The sequence below is a fragment of the Megalopta genalis genome, chromosome 6 (genome assembly GCF_051020955.1).
Source record: "Megalopta genalis isolate 19385.01 chromosome 6, iyMegGena1_principal, whole genome shotgun sequence".
Lineage (NCBI taxonomy): Eukaryota > Metazoa > Arthropoda > Insecta > Hymenoptera > Halictidae > Megalopta > Megalopta genalis.
In genome coordinates, this window is record NC_135018.1 from 15,198,370 (window position 1) to 15,213,142 (window position 14,773).

At 39.6% G+C, this 14,773-nt stretch overlaps 1 protein-coding gene across 2 annotated transcripts; it reads left to right on the forward strand.

Annotated features, from left to right (window-relative positions):
* The first annotated feature begins 996 nt into the window (after positions 1 to 996).
* Enoph (enolase-phosphatase E1) lies at positions 997 to 14,096 on the forward strand. Of its 2 annotated transcripts, XM_076523264.1 has the most exons (7): positions 997 to 1,252; positions 2,423 to 2,524; positions 3,719 to 3,906; positions 4,285 to 4,417; positions 4,665 to 4,788; positions 4,866 to 6,356; positions 13,813 to 14,096. In XM_076523264.1, the coding sequence occupies exons 1-7, from the start codon at positions 1,148 to 1,150 to the stop codon at positions 13,923 to 13,925; spliced, it is 2,256 nt and encodes a 751-aa protein (XP_076379379.1). In that variant the 5' UTR covers positions 997 to 1,147; the 3' UTR covers positions 13,926 to 14,096. The 2 variants fall into 2 exon arrangements, with proteins under 2 accessions (XP_076379379.1, XP_033324349.2); XM_033468458.2 differs by lacking the exon at positions 13,813 to 14,096 and having other exon boundaries at positions 998 to 1,252; positions 4,866 to 12,256.
* Positions 14,097 to 14,773: the final 677 nt, after the last annotated feature.

Sequence of the window (14,773 nt, forward strand, 5' to 3'; positions counted from 1 at the left end):
ATGGATCGTGTATTTTACATTTCTTCTCATTTAAAAATCTTTTAAACTTTTGCGATTGTTCGAAAAATCAACAAAAATAACACATGGAGGGACTATTTTTCCGCGGAGTAATATCGGAAAACGTTCGAGCAAGTCAATATTCATTCTGCTTTTTTGCTGTAACAATACATTTGTTTGCGCGAGAAATGTGCCCAATAGAGAGAGTACGAATTTTAAAAGACCCTGAAACAAAAATTTCTTAAAACTCTAGCTCTTAACAATCATCGTTGGACGAAATAATTTTTGCGGAGGAATAATGTCGTGCTGCGAACGCACAGACGCAAGCCAATCCCGTTCATTGGCTGAAGGAAGCAAGCGATTCACACGAATACGAACGCACACTTTTCTACGAATACATATTCACCAACACTGTTACGTGATTTTCGTCCAGACTACAGGATCGTATCAATCTAACCCAATACCCTTTCGATCGTTCAAATACTTTTCGTATTTTTAGCAATTTAATATTGTCCAGTTTATGTTTTAGATGCCTTTACTTTCCAGATCGATCATTCTACGCAAGAATAATTGCTATTCGTCAAGTAGTGATTGATGCAAAACCCCATTGTTGTCAAACGCTTGAAATTATTGCGAAGATCGTTGAAACAATGCCATCGCTGTTACCGTAACAAGACGATCCCGAATGTTTACGAAATTTTTCATCGTTCTACACATTAGAATCGCGAACATCGACGATCCTTTATTAATTATTTATCGTAGAATGAAATTTACAGTCTTTACGTAGCCTAAAGGGGAAGCGAAGAAAGTGGCATCGTAAACGATGTTTAAGCTGCATGCAGCTAATAGATCATTGGAAAACGCGTATAGTTGGACGAATGATACTGTTTATTCGACGAAACAAGAATGCATGTGCGAATTTTGTAGATGAGTGCCAGTCGGCCTAACTACGATCCTGGTGACTCGGTGTAAGTAGTGACGAAGGGAGAGGCAGGTTCGCGCACACACACGCGCACACCGGCGCAGAGCAGGCAGCGAATTTACTCGCCGGCTCTCAACAAGAACGCGTCGACATATACACCGTGCTTGAACGTACCGAGGTGATATATCTGTTATTTATCCTACGGTCGAAGACGAGTTAATCGTGAAAATGGCCGGGGAAAAGCGTACTCAGGATCAAGAGGAAACATCGCTTTCGGGAACGGTGATCTTGGTTGATATCGAAGGCACCACGACCAGCGTGAGCTTCGTGAAGGTAACAAAGACCATGGCCGTGAGGCAGAACGCGCCCTACGGTTCTCGCATTTCACCGGCTTTCCGACTCGTTTTCTGACAGTACCCAATGATTCGAATACATCCCGCATACACATTCTCACGGGGAAATCCGCGAACGATATCGTATCGTTTTTCCAACGATGAAAATGCATGATCGATGCTTTCGCGCGTGTTGTATGCGACTCTTACGGAGCAGTATGCCGGCTGAAATCCAGTTCAGTTTCAGGTTCCTTGTCCGTGAGACAGCGAGTTTCATGGAAGGTAACAGCCGCTGTTTCCTCGAACAGCAACACATTCGCGTCCCGTTGCATCCGATTTTTCACACCGGCATTTCGTACTACATTCGCTCGTTCTCCTTTTTCTGCATAATATCGTAATCCTTCCCCGCAGGATGTTCCAGTGAAAACAAACCGAGCGTGTTTCGCAAAAGTATCGGCTGTTCGACGGCACGTAAAATACGGGTTGCAGGCCATCGTTCCGAAGCGCCTTTTCCGTGCTGAGATTTTTCAAAATAACGGAAATTGTAACGGCGCGTTATGCGATCAAGGGGTTAGAATACTACGAAAACTCGAAAAACCATGCTGTTTTCCTAGAAAAATTCCAATAAAAGTAAACACGCGATTGATACGAGTTTTCGATACTTTATTCAATTACAATGTAAACTGTAACAAATTCGTGGTAGGGCCTAAAAATGCATGTCATTCGTGATCGTACGACGCCTCCGCACAGAACAACCTTTTGGGTGCTTGTTAACTGCATTTTCTCTTCTAGACAGCAACAATGGCATTTCCCCATATTTAAGAAATTGATAGAATTGCTTTTCGATATTTAATGCTAATTTCCGACGATGATTTTGTCCATTTTGTTATTTATATTTTGACAAAATAATTCAAAAGTTTTGAAAATCGATTGTCGGTATCAAAATAAGTCCATATTTAAAAAGTCAGTATACAAGTATTTCCGGTTTCGTACCTCGAAAACTGGTTCGTATAAAAGCCTGGACCCTTTGCATTTTATTTTCGCTAATTCAAAGTAATGTTTGAGCCGAAATTTCTCGATTTTTAAAATTTTGTAGTTTTCTAGCACCGCTAGTTCGAACCGCAAAAAACTTTATACTTTCGGATATATTTATACTCGCCTTCGTTTGCAGGATGTCCTTTTCCCGTACGTGCGAGAGAATTTAAGCAAATATATCGAAAGTAAATGGGAGGATGAAGAATTCAAGAAGGATTTCGAGAAATTAAAAGAACAGGTAAATATTGCAAGTAAAGTGGAAATACATGTTTACGGATTATACCTGACCTATCGTGATAAATAATGTCTTCTCATTTGGTTGGTATTATTGAAAGATTCTTGGAACTCTGGCATACAGAATTCTGTACTATTCAACATAGTGGTAGTAATTGTTTACAGCTGAAGTACAAAGTGTTCCATTATTCGCGTTATATGCGGCGGGAGAGCAATTTTATACGAAAAACTACGTCGAATATAGAAAATTAAAATTTTTACACGTGAGATTTTGTTTTCGAAAAAATCAAATTTAATGAAAAATTTTACAATTTTCTACGAATAGGTATAATGTGTTTACAACAAATCAAGCTGTATGAGTTTAATCACGAATTTTGGAAGGTGACCAATGGCATAATAGGAGAGTGGCAGCTGGTGGTTAGGTAGTAGGAACTGACCTGAGAAGATTCTTTGTTCCAAAAGTTTACTACCCTAGCCTGCACATGTATGAAACTTGAGACTCAACTGACTGTTCACCATGATACATTAATAATTTTGATTTCAATTCTTACTGGAGAAATTATATATATATTTTCTCAATTACCTTTTGGAAATTATATGCATTTTTTTCAATCAATCATTTCATTTTTATGGACTTAAGAAATTTTTTAAGTACCTTTGTTTCATGTTACACTTTCTGCATCATATAATGGAACACAAATCTAACTGATTCATCTAACCGAATAAATAGGAGACAGTGTTTCAGTTTCGCAAAACTGAATTAGCAATAGAATGATGCAATAGAAGAAGAATGATGATACTCGCGTAGTTGAAATACAGTAGAGACGTTCTTAACGTAGCACACAATACTTATAGTTTTATTGAATAAAATCGACTTTAGAGTTGCAAATTTTTAATATATATATACAAGAAATGTATAATAATAGTATTTAGATAAGAAATGGTAAATACATTCATCAAGAAAAATTACAAAATTTATAATACAAAACAAAATATGATGCGTTGCACTTTTAATCTAGAACTAAAGCAAGTTCTTTTATTTCACAGTTTCATTTGTACAAATTCTTGAAAATAGTAATAATTATTTATTCCGCAATATGTTTCAAATAACTGAAGCACGTGATATTTTATAAAGAAAAGTTGCTTATTTAAAATTTTTTTTAAATATATTCAAAACAAATTAACATTTTTATTTTAGGCTAAGAAAGATGAAGAAGATAAAGTTGATGGATTTGTGCCAATTGCTGGTGATACAGAAGAAGAGAAGAAATCATTGGTCAAAAATGTATTATGGCAAATGGATGGTGATCGTAAAACTGGCGCATTGAAACAATTACAGGGACATATGTGGCGTGAGGCTTACAATTCTGGAGCAGTAAAAGCACAGTGAGTTATTCATGCGGTTTATAGAAGTATATTTATATTTAAGGTACTCTGTACTGTACATGCAATAGAATAATTGAACAGTATTAATAATATATTTGTAAGTGTGCTACAAATATATACTACATACTAATACACTCCTAAATATTACTATATACTACATATTTACTAACATTAGAATGGTATACCATTAACAATGGTACGAAAATAAAAAATTGTGCAAGTCTATGATATACACGTGATTTGTATACCATTGTCACATGTGTGAGGTGAATATGTTGTGTAAGGGCTCACTTCAGTTTCACGAACACAGAATTAATACATAAACAATTAATAAATTAATTATTTATTAGAATAATAATAAATGAACTATTTATATAGTGTTTATGAAGATGTTCCGAAAGCACTAGAAGCATGGACGAATGACGGTAAAAAGGTCTATGTTTATTCAAGTGGTAGCGTCGAAGCGCAAAAGCTTCTGTTCGGACATTCTGTACATGGAGATTTACTTAAGGTATCTTCTATTTTACAATATATCATGTGATACATGTAGAGAATAGACAATATTCTTCATGACAATGTACAGAATGAGTCAACAAGCATTTTCGTCTAAAATAGTTGATTATTCATACATTGATCGTTTTAAACAAACTGTGCTGTCCAAGATAATTCATTAAATTAATACAGTTTCAAACCATTCTTATTGACTCAACTTGTGTGCATATAATGGAACACAGAATAATAACAAGCAATTACTTCAGCATTTCAGTGGTTATTTTGATACCGAAGTAGGCGCGAAGCAAGAAACTAGTAGTTACAAGAATATATTAAATAAAATTGGAGCTGATCCATCAGCTATAATCTTTCTCACTGACGTCGTCAAAGGTTAGTGTCTCACAATGTTTCAATATCAAAATCGTGCAATGATACACACATATAACAATGGTCTTTTTCCACAATAGAAGCGGCAGCGGCTAAGGAGGCGGGTCTAACGGCAGTGCTGGTAGAACGCGAGGGTAACGCTCCTCTAACAGATGAAGATAAAGTATCTTTCACGACGATCAAATCTTTCTTGGACTTAACATTTCAAGCATCTACGAAGAGACAGAAACTAGAGACAACAGAAACGCAAGAGGCAACGGCCAAGGAGGCGAACGTCGTCAACAAAGATACCTGTGAACCCATGGATACCTCGGAGGACGTTGAGATGTCTGACGTCAGTGAGAAGAAGGACGACAAGGTCGAGCCGAAAAAAGCCGAAACTGTTCCAGCGGAAACAAGCGAAAACGCGAAAGAAACGCCAAGCACAGACATGAAAGTGGATGAACCGATGCAAACCGATGCAAAGGAAACGCCGGATACCGATACCGTAACTGAGTCAGCGGTAATAGAGAAAATAGAGGACCAACCGTCAGAGGTGAGTACAAAACCAGTCGTTTCCGAAAACGCTCCTGTTGTAAACAGTAAGACCGAGTCAACACTAACAACATCATCGAAGAGCGAGACGGACAAATCTATGGCAACCGAGAAAGTATGTAAACCCATGGACACAGAAAAGGTTACAGAGCTTCCCGCGCCTGTAACAGTCACTCCTACTGCCAGTGAACCCGTGGAACCTGTTGCAACAAGTGAGCCTAAATCAAAGTCTGAAGAAATTCCCGCTAAAGAGAAAAAGACTGAAGAACTCACGCCAACCGCGAAAGAAACAAAGTCTGAAGATAGCACGGTACCAGATGTAAAAACTAACGAGAGCGTGTCGCAAGAGAAGAGCAGTAGTAACAGTGTAGAAGAGAAAGCGGAGGAATGTCCTAAGAAAAAGTCTGAGAAAGAGGCGAGCGAGGAATCCACTGAAAAGGCAGCCAAGCCCAGTACGGCAGAGGCGCAGAAACCGGAGAGCGAGGAGACCACGATGAAACCGAAACAGGAGACCGCGAAAACAGAGGAGAAGCCAGTGGAGAACGGCGATGTCCCATTGACCAACATAGAAAAAGTCACCGCGCCGACGATAACAGAGTCAGAAGCAACCAGTAGCAAAGCAGAGGCGGACTCTGAAGCGAAAAAATCAACGGAAACAGAAACTAAACAGGAAATGGAAACAGAGCCGGTTATTGACAAGGCCGCTAACACGAAAGAGGCAGAAGAAGCGACGGCAACAGCGGTAGCTGCGGCTGCGGCTGTACCTGCGAAAGAAGCAGAGGAAAAGGAAGCAAGCGGCGACGCAACAAAACAGGAGTCGAAGGAGAAGCCAGTGAAAGAAGACGTTGTGGTAGATGAAGTGAAGGACACGAATACAGTTGATTCCGAGAAGAAGAAATTAAACGGTACGACGCAGAATGGAGACACCGACGTGCCAGTGTCGGATGACAAATTGCACAGAAACGGACTGAACGAGGGGTCATCGTCTGAAACGGTGAACTCGTCAGCAGCCAGCGAAAGCACATCTGCACAGAACGGTGAGCCAGAGAGTTCCTCCGAGGCGAACGCCGAGTCTATAAAAGTCAAAAAGGTCGTTGATTCCACGGTAGCCGACGGTGCCGGCGAACCTGACGTTGTTCCCCCCGTAGTTGTAGCTGCGACGTCTTAATCTTGTTCTAATACATTTTAAGAAGTCCTTCATACATAACCCCAACCCACAATACTTATCCGCAGGTATAAACTGAAAAAGTTGGCTCCCTACACCTTACATAAATCGTATGACGTTAAAAGAAGTAATACGTTTAATTTAAGAATGAAGTTCATAGGATTTCTATTTCTTCAGAAAAAATGCTAAGAAAAAAATATGCGAAGGGACACGATGATACTGACATCCGCAGCGTGTTTCAGATTCGATTATCTTTCACGGCTAAATAAACTTGGATGCATCATGCTTGTTGATTGTGCTCACCCAGAAAGAGAGAGAGTGAGAGAGAGAGAGAGAGAGAGAGAGAGAGATGGTCGTAAAAGGTTTTTGTTTCTTCGTATTTTGTAAGTTGTTTAACTTATTCCATTGATTGTGTTTTCGGCCTGTATTCTTTTTATTTACCTTACTTGGCACGTTTTCTACCGAGAGGATGAATTTTTCTAACGATTGAGACGGTGGTATGCATTTTGTATTATGAATTGTCTAAAGATAATCGAACATGTCATTCGCTGTACCAAGTCTGTTTACAAGTATTTCTCATTTTGTCTTCTCTATTTCTATTTTATTTCTTTTTCTATAACAATTTTACAATGCGTAATGAGATCTTCTTTTTATACTGCCTAAACGGAATGTTATCAGTATGAGAACATAATAGGATAGGAAACTCATCACGGACGGAGTATGCCGAAATACCGAATGTATGTACCCTGTGCCAAATGAATGAATTTGTCTGTTTTTTCGAATCTCTTTTTGTTTAATGCGGTTATATACGTGCGTACAGCGTTCAACGATTCTTTACTTGGTGATCCTTTTTTTTAGTTTAGCATGACAGGAGACTTTTTTTGAGACTATTATGATTTTTAAGACTGAATTGATAATGCCTCGAACAAGTAGCTGGCTTAGACTATACACTATAATTTTTGCATACTCTTTTGTGTACTTAATTTTATAAAACGGATAAATGAAAGATAAACGAACACACACACAGTGATCTTGGAATTACAGGTCTGAAGCCGAATAAGTTGGTGGTCCTTTATTGAACTTGATTCGATCATGTGAAGAAACGTTAACTTATTCGAGTCCCAGTGGCCACAGACGTGACTTACCTTGATGTTTCTATACATCGTATTCCTATTTTTTCTTTTGCGACATTTATTTATCGAATTGTATACAATCTAGTTGGTAATACTTTCAACTACGTTGGACTTACACGCATCACATTCTCCTTTTATTTTTTGTTCTAGTTTTCTTGTTTTTCTTTCTTTTTCTTACATTTTGTATCGTAATCGAATAATCGTCGACGTTCAATCGTTCTCGAATGATTGGAACAAAACGAAAATGAAAAAGCAGCAACAAGAAAAGAAGGAAACGCTAATATAAACGAAACATCGCGAGTATGCGTCGAGCTCTTTAATTATGTATGTGTGATAACGAAAACACTGACTTTTGGAACTCGATTCGCTTTCATTCCTGCGATCTAATGTGGTCTGTTAATGTGGCGATCATTGTTTTTAGGATTCGTAAATTATTCTCCAGATTTAACAAGGACTCGTTTATTTATTTATTATCCATTCCTGCAAAATTGACTGTGATTTAACGATATTAGTAGACATAGGGAAACTTGAAACGACTCATTATTGCTCACGCGTAGCAATCACATTTTGTTTTGGCAGGCTACATCGTATATAACATGACTATTATTACTATTATTCTTCTTATAATTATTATATTTTTTTTACTGGAAAAAAGAAATTCAAACGCGTCCTGTCCGATTCAAGTCACTGTGAAGACAGTAATAGACTGTGAGCGAATCAAAGTTTACACACACACACACATATACACACCCATACGCGATCACACTCATTATACACAGCCAAACACACAACATTTACACGATTCTCTTCTTAATTCTTGTGCACTCGATCGTATTTCGTGGGCAACGCTTACTGCTAAGGAAATCCAACGATCCGCAAATGAGAAACATAAACGAGAGATAAACGATGTGCGACGTCAGAGTGTTTTTAGACCTCGTTATCTATAAGTACGTACATGTATAGTCACTAACGATTATATTGTGAGACTCGAAACGAACGCATATTTTACAGGACACTTCGACAAACCTCGCATTTATTTATATAGTGTCCACCGCGACTAGCAAGGGAAAAAAAGGCAAAACGAACAGAAGAAAAACACAGATCATTTCGAATGCTCGATATCAGTTTTTTAATGGCGTTGCACAAAACCCGCCTCTTCGCTCGAGGAGAGGGGGGAGGGACGAACGAACGAACGAACAAACACAATATATAATTAATACGTATATATTGTATTCACGACCCGGAATCGGAAGTGAAATCGAATTCTCGGTGAACTCCTCGTCAATGACACTTATAACAGCCCGGAGGGGGAATCGTATAGCTGTAAGACCGGTGAAGTCGATTCGATTCGAATCGGTTCGGTTCCGACGTGTCCGCCCACGGGGCGGCCGCGCGAAACGATTTCCGATCGGGATCGCGAGTCGAACGAATCACGGTTTGCAAGTTCACTGGAAAAGACGCATGTGTCCTCGAGATGCTCAAACGAAAAAGAAAAAAAAAGCAAAGGAAACGAAAACTGCGATTTTATGGAGACACCCTGTCCTGCGTAAAAAACGGCCACGGCCCGTTGAAACGGACCACCGAGTCCTGGGATAATCGTAAAACTGCCGACATATTGCCATAATAATGAATCTTTTTTAATCGTTCATTTTTGATAACGACTCGTATTTTCGTAAGTCTATCTCGCCTCGCGTAAAACAGATGTGAATCGACTGCCATCGCTGTAATAAAATCGCAAGCCGGTCGGCGACAGGAGGCGGGCGGCCCGCGCCATCGATCATTCCCGGTCGACTTTTTTTCACGGCATCATCCGCTAAGCATCATCGTCTCATATCATCCATTCCTCTTGTTGCGTCGATAGCCGGGGGTGTCCTCGTTGCCGCCGCAAGTCGCCGGCCCCTGTCGCTCGGCTTCCTTTCACGGATGCTCAATGTCAACGAACCTGTGTAGCTTTCTTTGGAACACGTGCGGTCGTTTAATTATTAATAATAGCGTGGTTAATGTTCTAAGTTTAGAGAGCGTTCGGCACCTCGCGGCTCGGCGTCCCCTTCGCGAGATCGAAAATGAATATTTTCGCGGCTTTCGAAGGCCGCGTCACACGACGCTTGCGTGCTTTTTTGGCTAATTTCCTATGAACGCCGGATCCGGACAAGGATCGAGGTAATGACGAATTTCAGCGTCGAGCCGCGACGCGTCGATTGTCGGATGTTTGTAAGTTTGAACAGTGAAAATGTTTCGGTCGCAACACCACCACCACACGTCACGAATCATCGTAGGCCATTCAGAACAACGTTTCATAGAACCCGGCGCGTGATACGGCAGCTCTGATACACACAGAGCGTCTCACGGGGGTGCAATCGAAAAGCGGATGATCCCGGGGAACCGGATCGAGACCGTCGGAGATCGGTGTCGATCGTTCGCGGGGCTCGTCCCCGAGGCGACGGATTTTAAAGACGCGCTCGTTATACGAAAATGTATACTAATAATAATTTATAACGAGAAAGACTATTTTCTTGTAAGGGACAGAGGGAAGTTCCGGGGACTTCTGAATTTCTTTTTGAACCCATATTGTTGCTCGCGCACCGTCGAAACGAGTATCCTCGGCGACGACGGTGCACCGAGGCCGGAAGCCACCGTTCCCAACGCGCCTCGATTCGTTTCTTCCGACTTCTTAAGACGGTGTCTGCCGTTTGTACCGTTTTATTACGAGATACACCCTGTATATGCGCTAAACGCAACGTTTCGTTCCACGTATTTATCAGCGAGGAAAGATCATGCGCACGGTCGCGTGTGGCCGTTTGATTAATCGCCTTGTTATTTATTATTTCACGGATCGAACGGAGATCGACCGATCGGAACTTCAGCCAGTCACACGAATGTGTTGCATTCGATATTTTTTCGAAAATCAGAAACAAAAAAGAACGAAGAAGCGACGAAGTGTCGCCCGTTCCTCGAAACCACGAACACGTTCTGTGTATCTTCTCTTTCCTCTTTTACTCTTCCGTTTCGAATCAACTCGAACTCGCGGATATGCACACGCAGTTGCGCGGGCTTTGTAATCGGAGGGCGGTCGCGATCAATTTTTCCCGACGAACGCCCAGGCTTACGAAGAAAACAGCTGCCCCCTAAGTTGTATATGCGTATGACACTCTCGTTGTCCTCTTCAAACTATTAGATACCTTGAATAAGACGTTTTTAAGTACCGAGGATAAGGAGTACCGACAAACAATAGCTTCGTAACGATTAGCGAGTTTTATTTGTAATTCATTGGCTATTTTATGTAATACGTCAATATAAGCGTAGGAGAGAATGTACGGACTTAATTGACTACTTTTTAACGATCACCTTCCGGCGGAGGCGTCATTCGATTAAGGGATTCTTCCCCCACGGAGAATCTCCGTCGCTTTTTCTTTTCTCGGCCAGGTGTCTTCGACAGACGTGTTTTCCTATTTCATTTTCTCTCGTTCTCTTTTTTTCTCCCCCCCCCCCCTCGCCCCTTTCTTTCGGTATTGCTTTATTTCTCGCTTTCTTTCTGTATTGCCTTATTTCACCCGCTTTCTTTCTTTCTCGCTCGCCCTTCGCGGCTTTTATGTTACGAAACAATTGTAGTGTTGTACCGTTTTGCCGGTTTTTTTTCAGTGCTCTAAACGACTAACGTGTGCGTGTGCGTCGTGTGTATGTGTCCGTGCGCGGGTGTGTTTCACGTCGAAGGCACAAAAGATATTCGACATTTTTCAGTTGGTCGCGGGATCTTTAAAAGTACACGCTCATCGGGCGAAACGAAATGAGAACGTCACATTACCGACCCCTCCACAGAAACAAAAGGAAATAATACAAGAAAAGATGATGATTGTACACTGTGTACAGACTGAATCCGATGATTCTGTTCTCTCTGAACTCTCGACTGCATACGTAGAGCAAAATAAACGGATTTTGCAACTAGAACCTGAAGAGCCTTAGCATTTCTTTCTTTAAATCGTTCCTCGTGTTTGTATACGACGCACTAGTTCGTTTGATCGAAGCGAGAGAAAGCGTGCGCGCGCGCGCGCGCGCTCGCTCGCGCGCGCGTGTGTGTGTGTGTGAATGGGAGAGAGAGAAAGAGAGAGAAGAGAAGAGAAAGAGTATTGAAATCACTGTCGTTCAAGTCATTCATCATACTTGCAGATTTTGTTTAGGTGTATATATCGTGGTATTTGCATTATTAAACGAAGATTAAGAAACGATTAGCGTCCGTAAACACTAGAATTAAAGAAACAATATAGATATGATTAAAGAACAAAAAAAAAACGTAATGTGTATCGATGTACGTGATTGAAAAAACTTTGAATTGCCCCGGTGTATTGTTTCTGCGAATTGGTTTCACGTTACTCTTTGGCCCGAGCTAGCGGATATCATTAGGCGCAACCGCATTTTCGCCCGATCGATCCTCGAGTGCTAAGTCATTCTACTGCGCGCACTGAACACTATCAATTTTCTCGAGCAGCCGATTCGTTAAATCTCGCGGACAACAATTTCCGTTTTGAAGCAATAATACGATGACCGGATGGAAATCAACGTTTCTTTTCTTTCTTTCGACGTAATGTTTAAGAACAAGATGTATCGAATATTTGGTACTTGAAATACATATTGTTCGAATGTATGGGATAGTTGCTTCCTCCTCGATGAATGCCCTTTATTGAATCTTTGTGTCATCCGACATTGAAAGGAAGAGCGAGATTATCGTCGAGATAAGCATTGCCTGCTGCATTTATGTTCAATACAATCAATACAACTTGAGTAATTAGGTTTAAGAATATAGTGGTGAAAGAATGGCGCAAGAATGGTTCGAATTTCACATGGACGAGACAGCAGGACTGAAAAAAGTCGATAAGTTTTTTGAGAAAGAAAAAATTTATCTCTCATGTAAAAATAAATTCGGAATTTGTTTTCACGTTTATTATACGGTATCTCGGATTCCGTGAGTGTAAAACAACAACACGGTACATACTACCTGTATTCTGATAAATGTATTCTAATAATGTGGTGGATTTAATTAATGACGTGGAACAATGAAAACGCATTAGCCAAGCAGTATTGGGTGAGCAACATTAATATTCAATTAATTTTCAAAATGGATTTTTCTCATACAAGAACAGATACGAATAAACTCATTTTACACTTTTACTTTGTTAACATAATTATTGTGTGTAATAACGTTGGGTCTCCTTAACCTGTTAACCAGGTCGTTGACCCGTCTTCCCTGATTAGCAGGTTAAGCCGTAGGGGACACTGAAACAAGGATAATTTGCTGTTTGACCCTGTCCTCGAATTATAATTGCATTTCTGCCCGAATTAGTCGCAAAGTACGATCGAAATTAGTTCACAGAGTTCGACTGGTAGAGTTGTTTCGAAAAATGCTTGGAAAGGTTAGCAGGCTCTAATAACGCGGAGAGGTAGTTTCGCATTCAGATCGGTGGTGGCCATTTTGAGCACTTCGTACGAAGGTAAGCAGCTGTACTCGGGCAGAATACAAAAACGACTCTGTATAACTCAGGAACAAGGTCAAACGGGGCGCACACGGTGGCCATACGAACTTCTCTTTCATTGCTTTTTGTCCTCTCAGTTTACTTCGCACTGCGGTGCCCCGTGTTATGAAACACCCTGTATACAATTAAAGGCCGCAAGCATTTAAACTTTCTCCTACCGAACGGAGGCCTGTCCGTATATAGAAAAAGAAAAGTGTTGTTTCATAGTCGCTTCAGTTCGAAAGGTTTTACTGCACGCGATGCAAGTCTAAGGTTTTTTTCGCCGGCACAACGAGGTTTATGTCCACGGCCACGGGTATATGCTTTAAAGCTTATTTCTTTTTACGTTACGAACAATATAACCTCTTCTCCCATTGCTGGGTTTCGTTAGACTACGATATCTCGTACGTAGATTTATTAAGTTCTTTTCATCGCGAAGGTTCCGTCTAATTGCACCCTCTATAGTCGGTGCATTTATTTGGTTAAGTGTACCCCTCTACGTTGATTTCCATTTCCATGTTCGCCACAGTTCGCGTTTCGCGTATCGCTAATATAAAATCTAAACGTGGAATGGAACTGCACACGCTGTTTTACGGGGGTATATTAACGTGGAATGTTTTTCTCTTTTATTTTTATCTCTTTTTAAGACAAGTGTATTTATGCATCTCTCTCTCTTTTGTTTATGTTTTAGTTTCGACGGTGATCAGGTTTGATTTTGAAACGACTTCGCTGAGAAAACGCACATTACTTGGCTGTATATATATGGTAAAGTGTAATGTTGTTTCATATTTTCATAAAAAGTGATGTGCAACTGTATTGACGTTTCACGTTATTTTTAATTGCTGGAAATCTTTACTAACAAATACCAAAGATACGCTATTTGTACATATAACGGATATAATATATCTTATTGTCGCCATTTTTATCTCAAAGTAAAGATAATTATGAGGAATATAATAAAGATATATGTCTTGATATGTTATTATATATTGATTACTTAAAATGCATCATTAAATATTTATATTTGATCATATCATTATCTTCTTACGTCTTAGTTATTGAAAATTTGTATGGATAATAATAAAATTTCATTATGTGCTTTTCATCTTATCTCTTTGGTTCTAATTGATTGCTAAAATTTATAGAAAATGAGTATATTTTGGTTGTATAAGGGCGTTTGTATATGAAGTTTGTAGTAAATATTTATTATAAATATCTATTGGTAAACATACCAAGAAAACAAATTCCTTTAGATTAAAAATAATTTTTTAATTGAATTTTTATGGCGGTACATTTATCGGCCGAGTAAATTTCTGAATCCAGAGCTTTATGGTACCGCTACTAGACGGAGCTGCTAGCACTGTTTCAGGAGTTAGCGCAAGGAAAATTCCAATTGCTCGATTTGTGAATATTGAAATGTTAAAACAGTGTGTTTAATAGCATTAGTTATTACATATTGGTATAAAATATTCAAATATATGTTATAATAATCATATTTAACAATACGTAGATGATTTTCCAGCGTTCCACTCATTTATGTCTATACGATCTTGTCTACATTTGCATACATAATTTGACGTAGTACTGTTTAAAAGGTTACAGTCAAATTTGTTAAACTATATATTATTCCCAGCTGCTATGATAATTCTGTT

Excerpts from the sequence above, each read along its gene's own strand:
- Enoph (XM_033468458.2), top strand. The coding sequence starts at position 1,148 with ATGGCCGGGGAAAAGCGTACTCAGGATCAAGAGGAAACATCGCTTTCG. Across the intron at positions 3,907-4,284 it reads TCTGGAGCAGTAAAAGCACA|TGTTTATGAAGATGTTCCGA; the intron begins GTGAGTTATTCA and ends CTATTTATATAG. Across the intron at positions 4,418-4,664 it reads TACATGGAGATTTACTTAAG|CATTTCAGTGGTTATTTTGA; the intron begins GTATCTTCTATT and ends CAATTACTTCAG.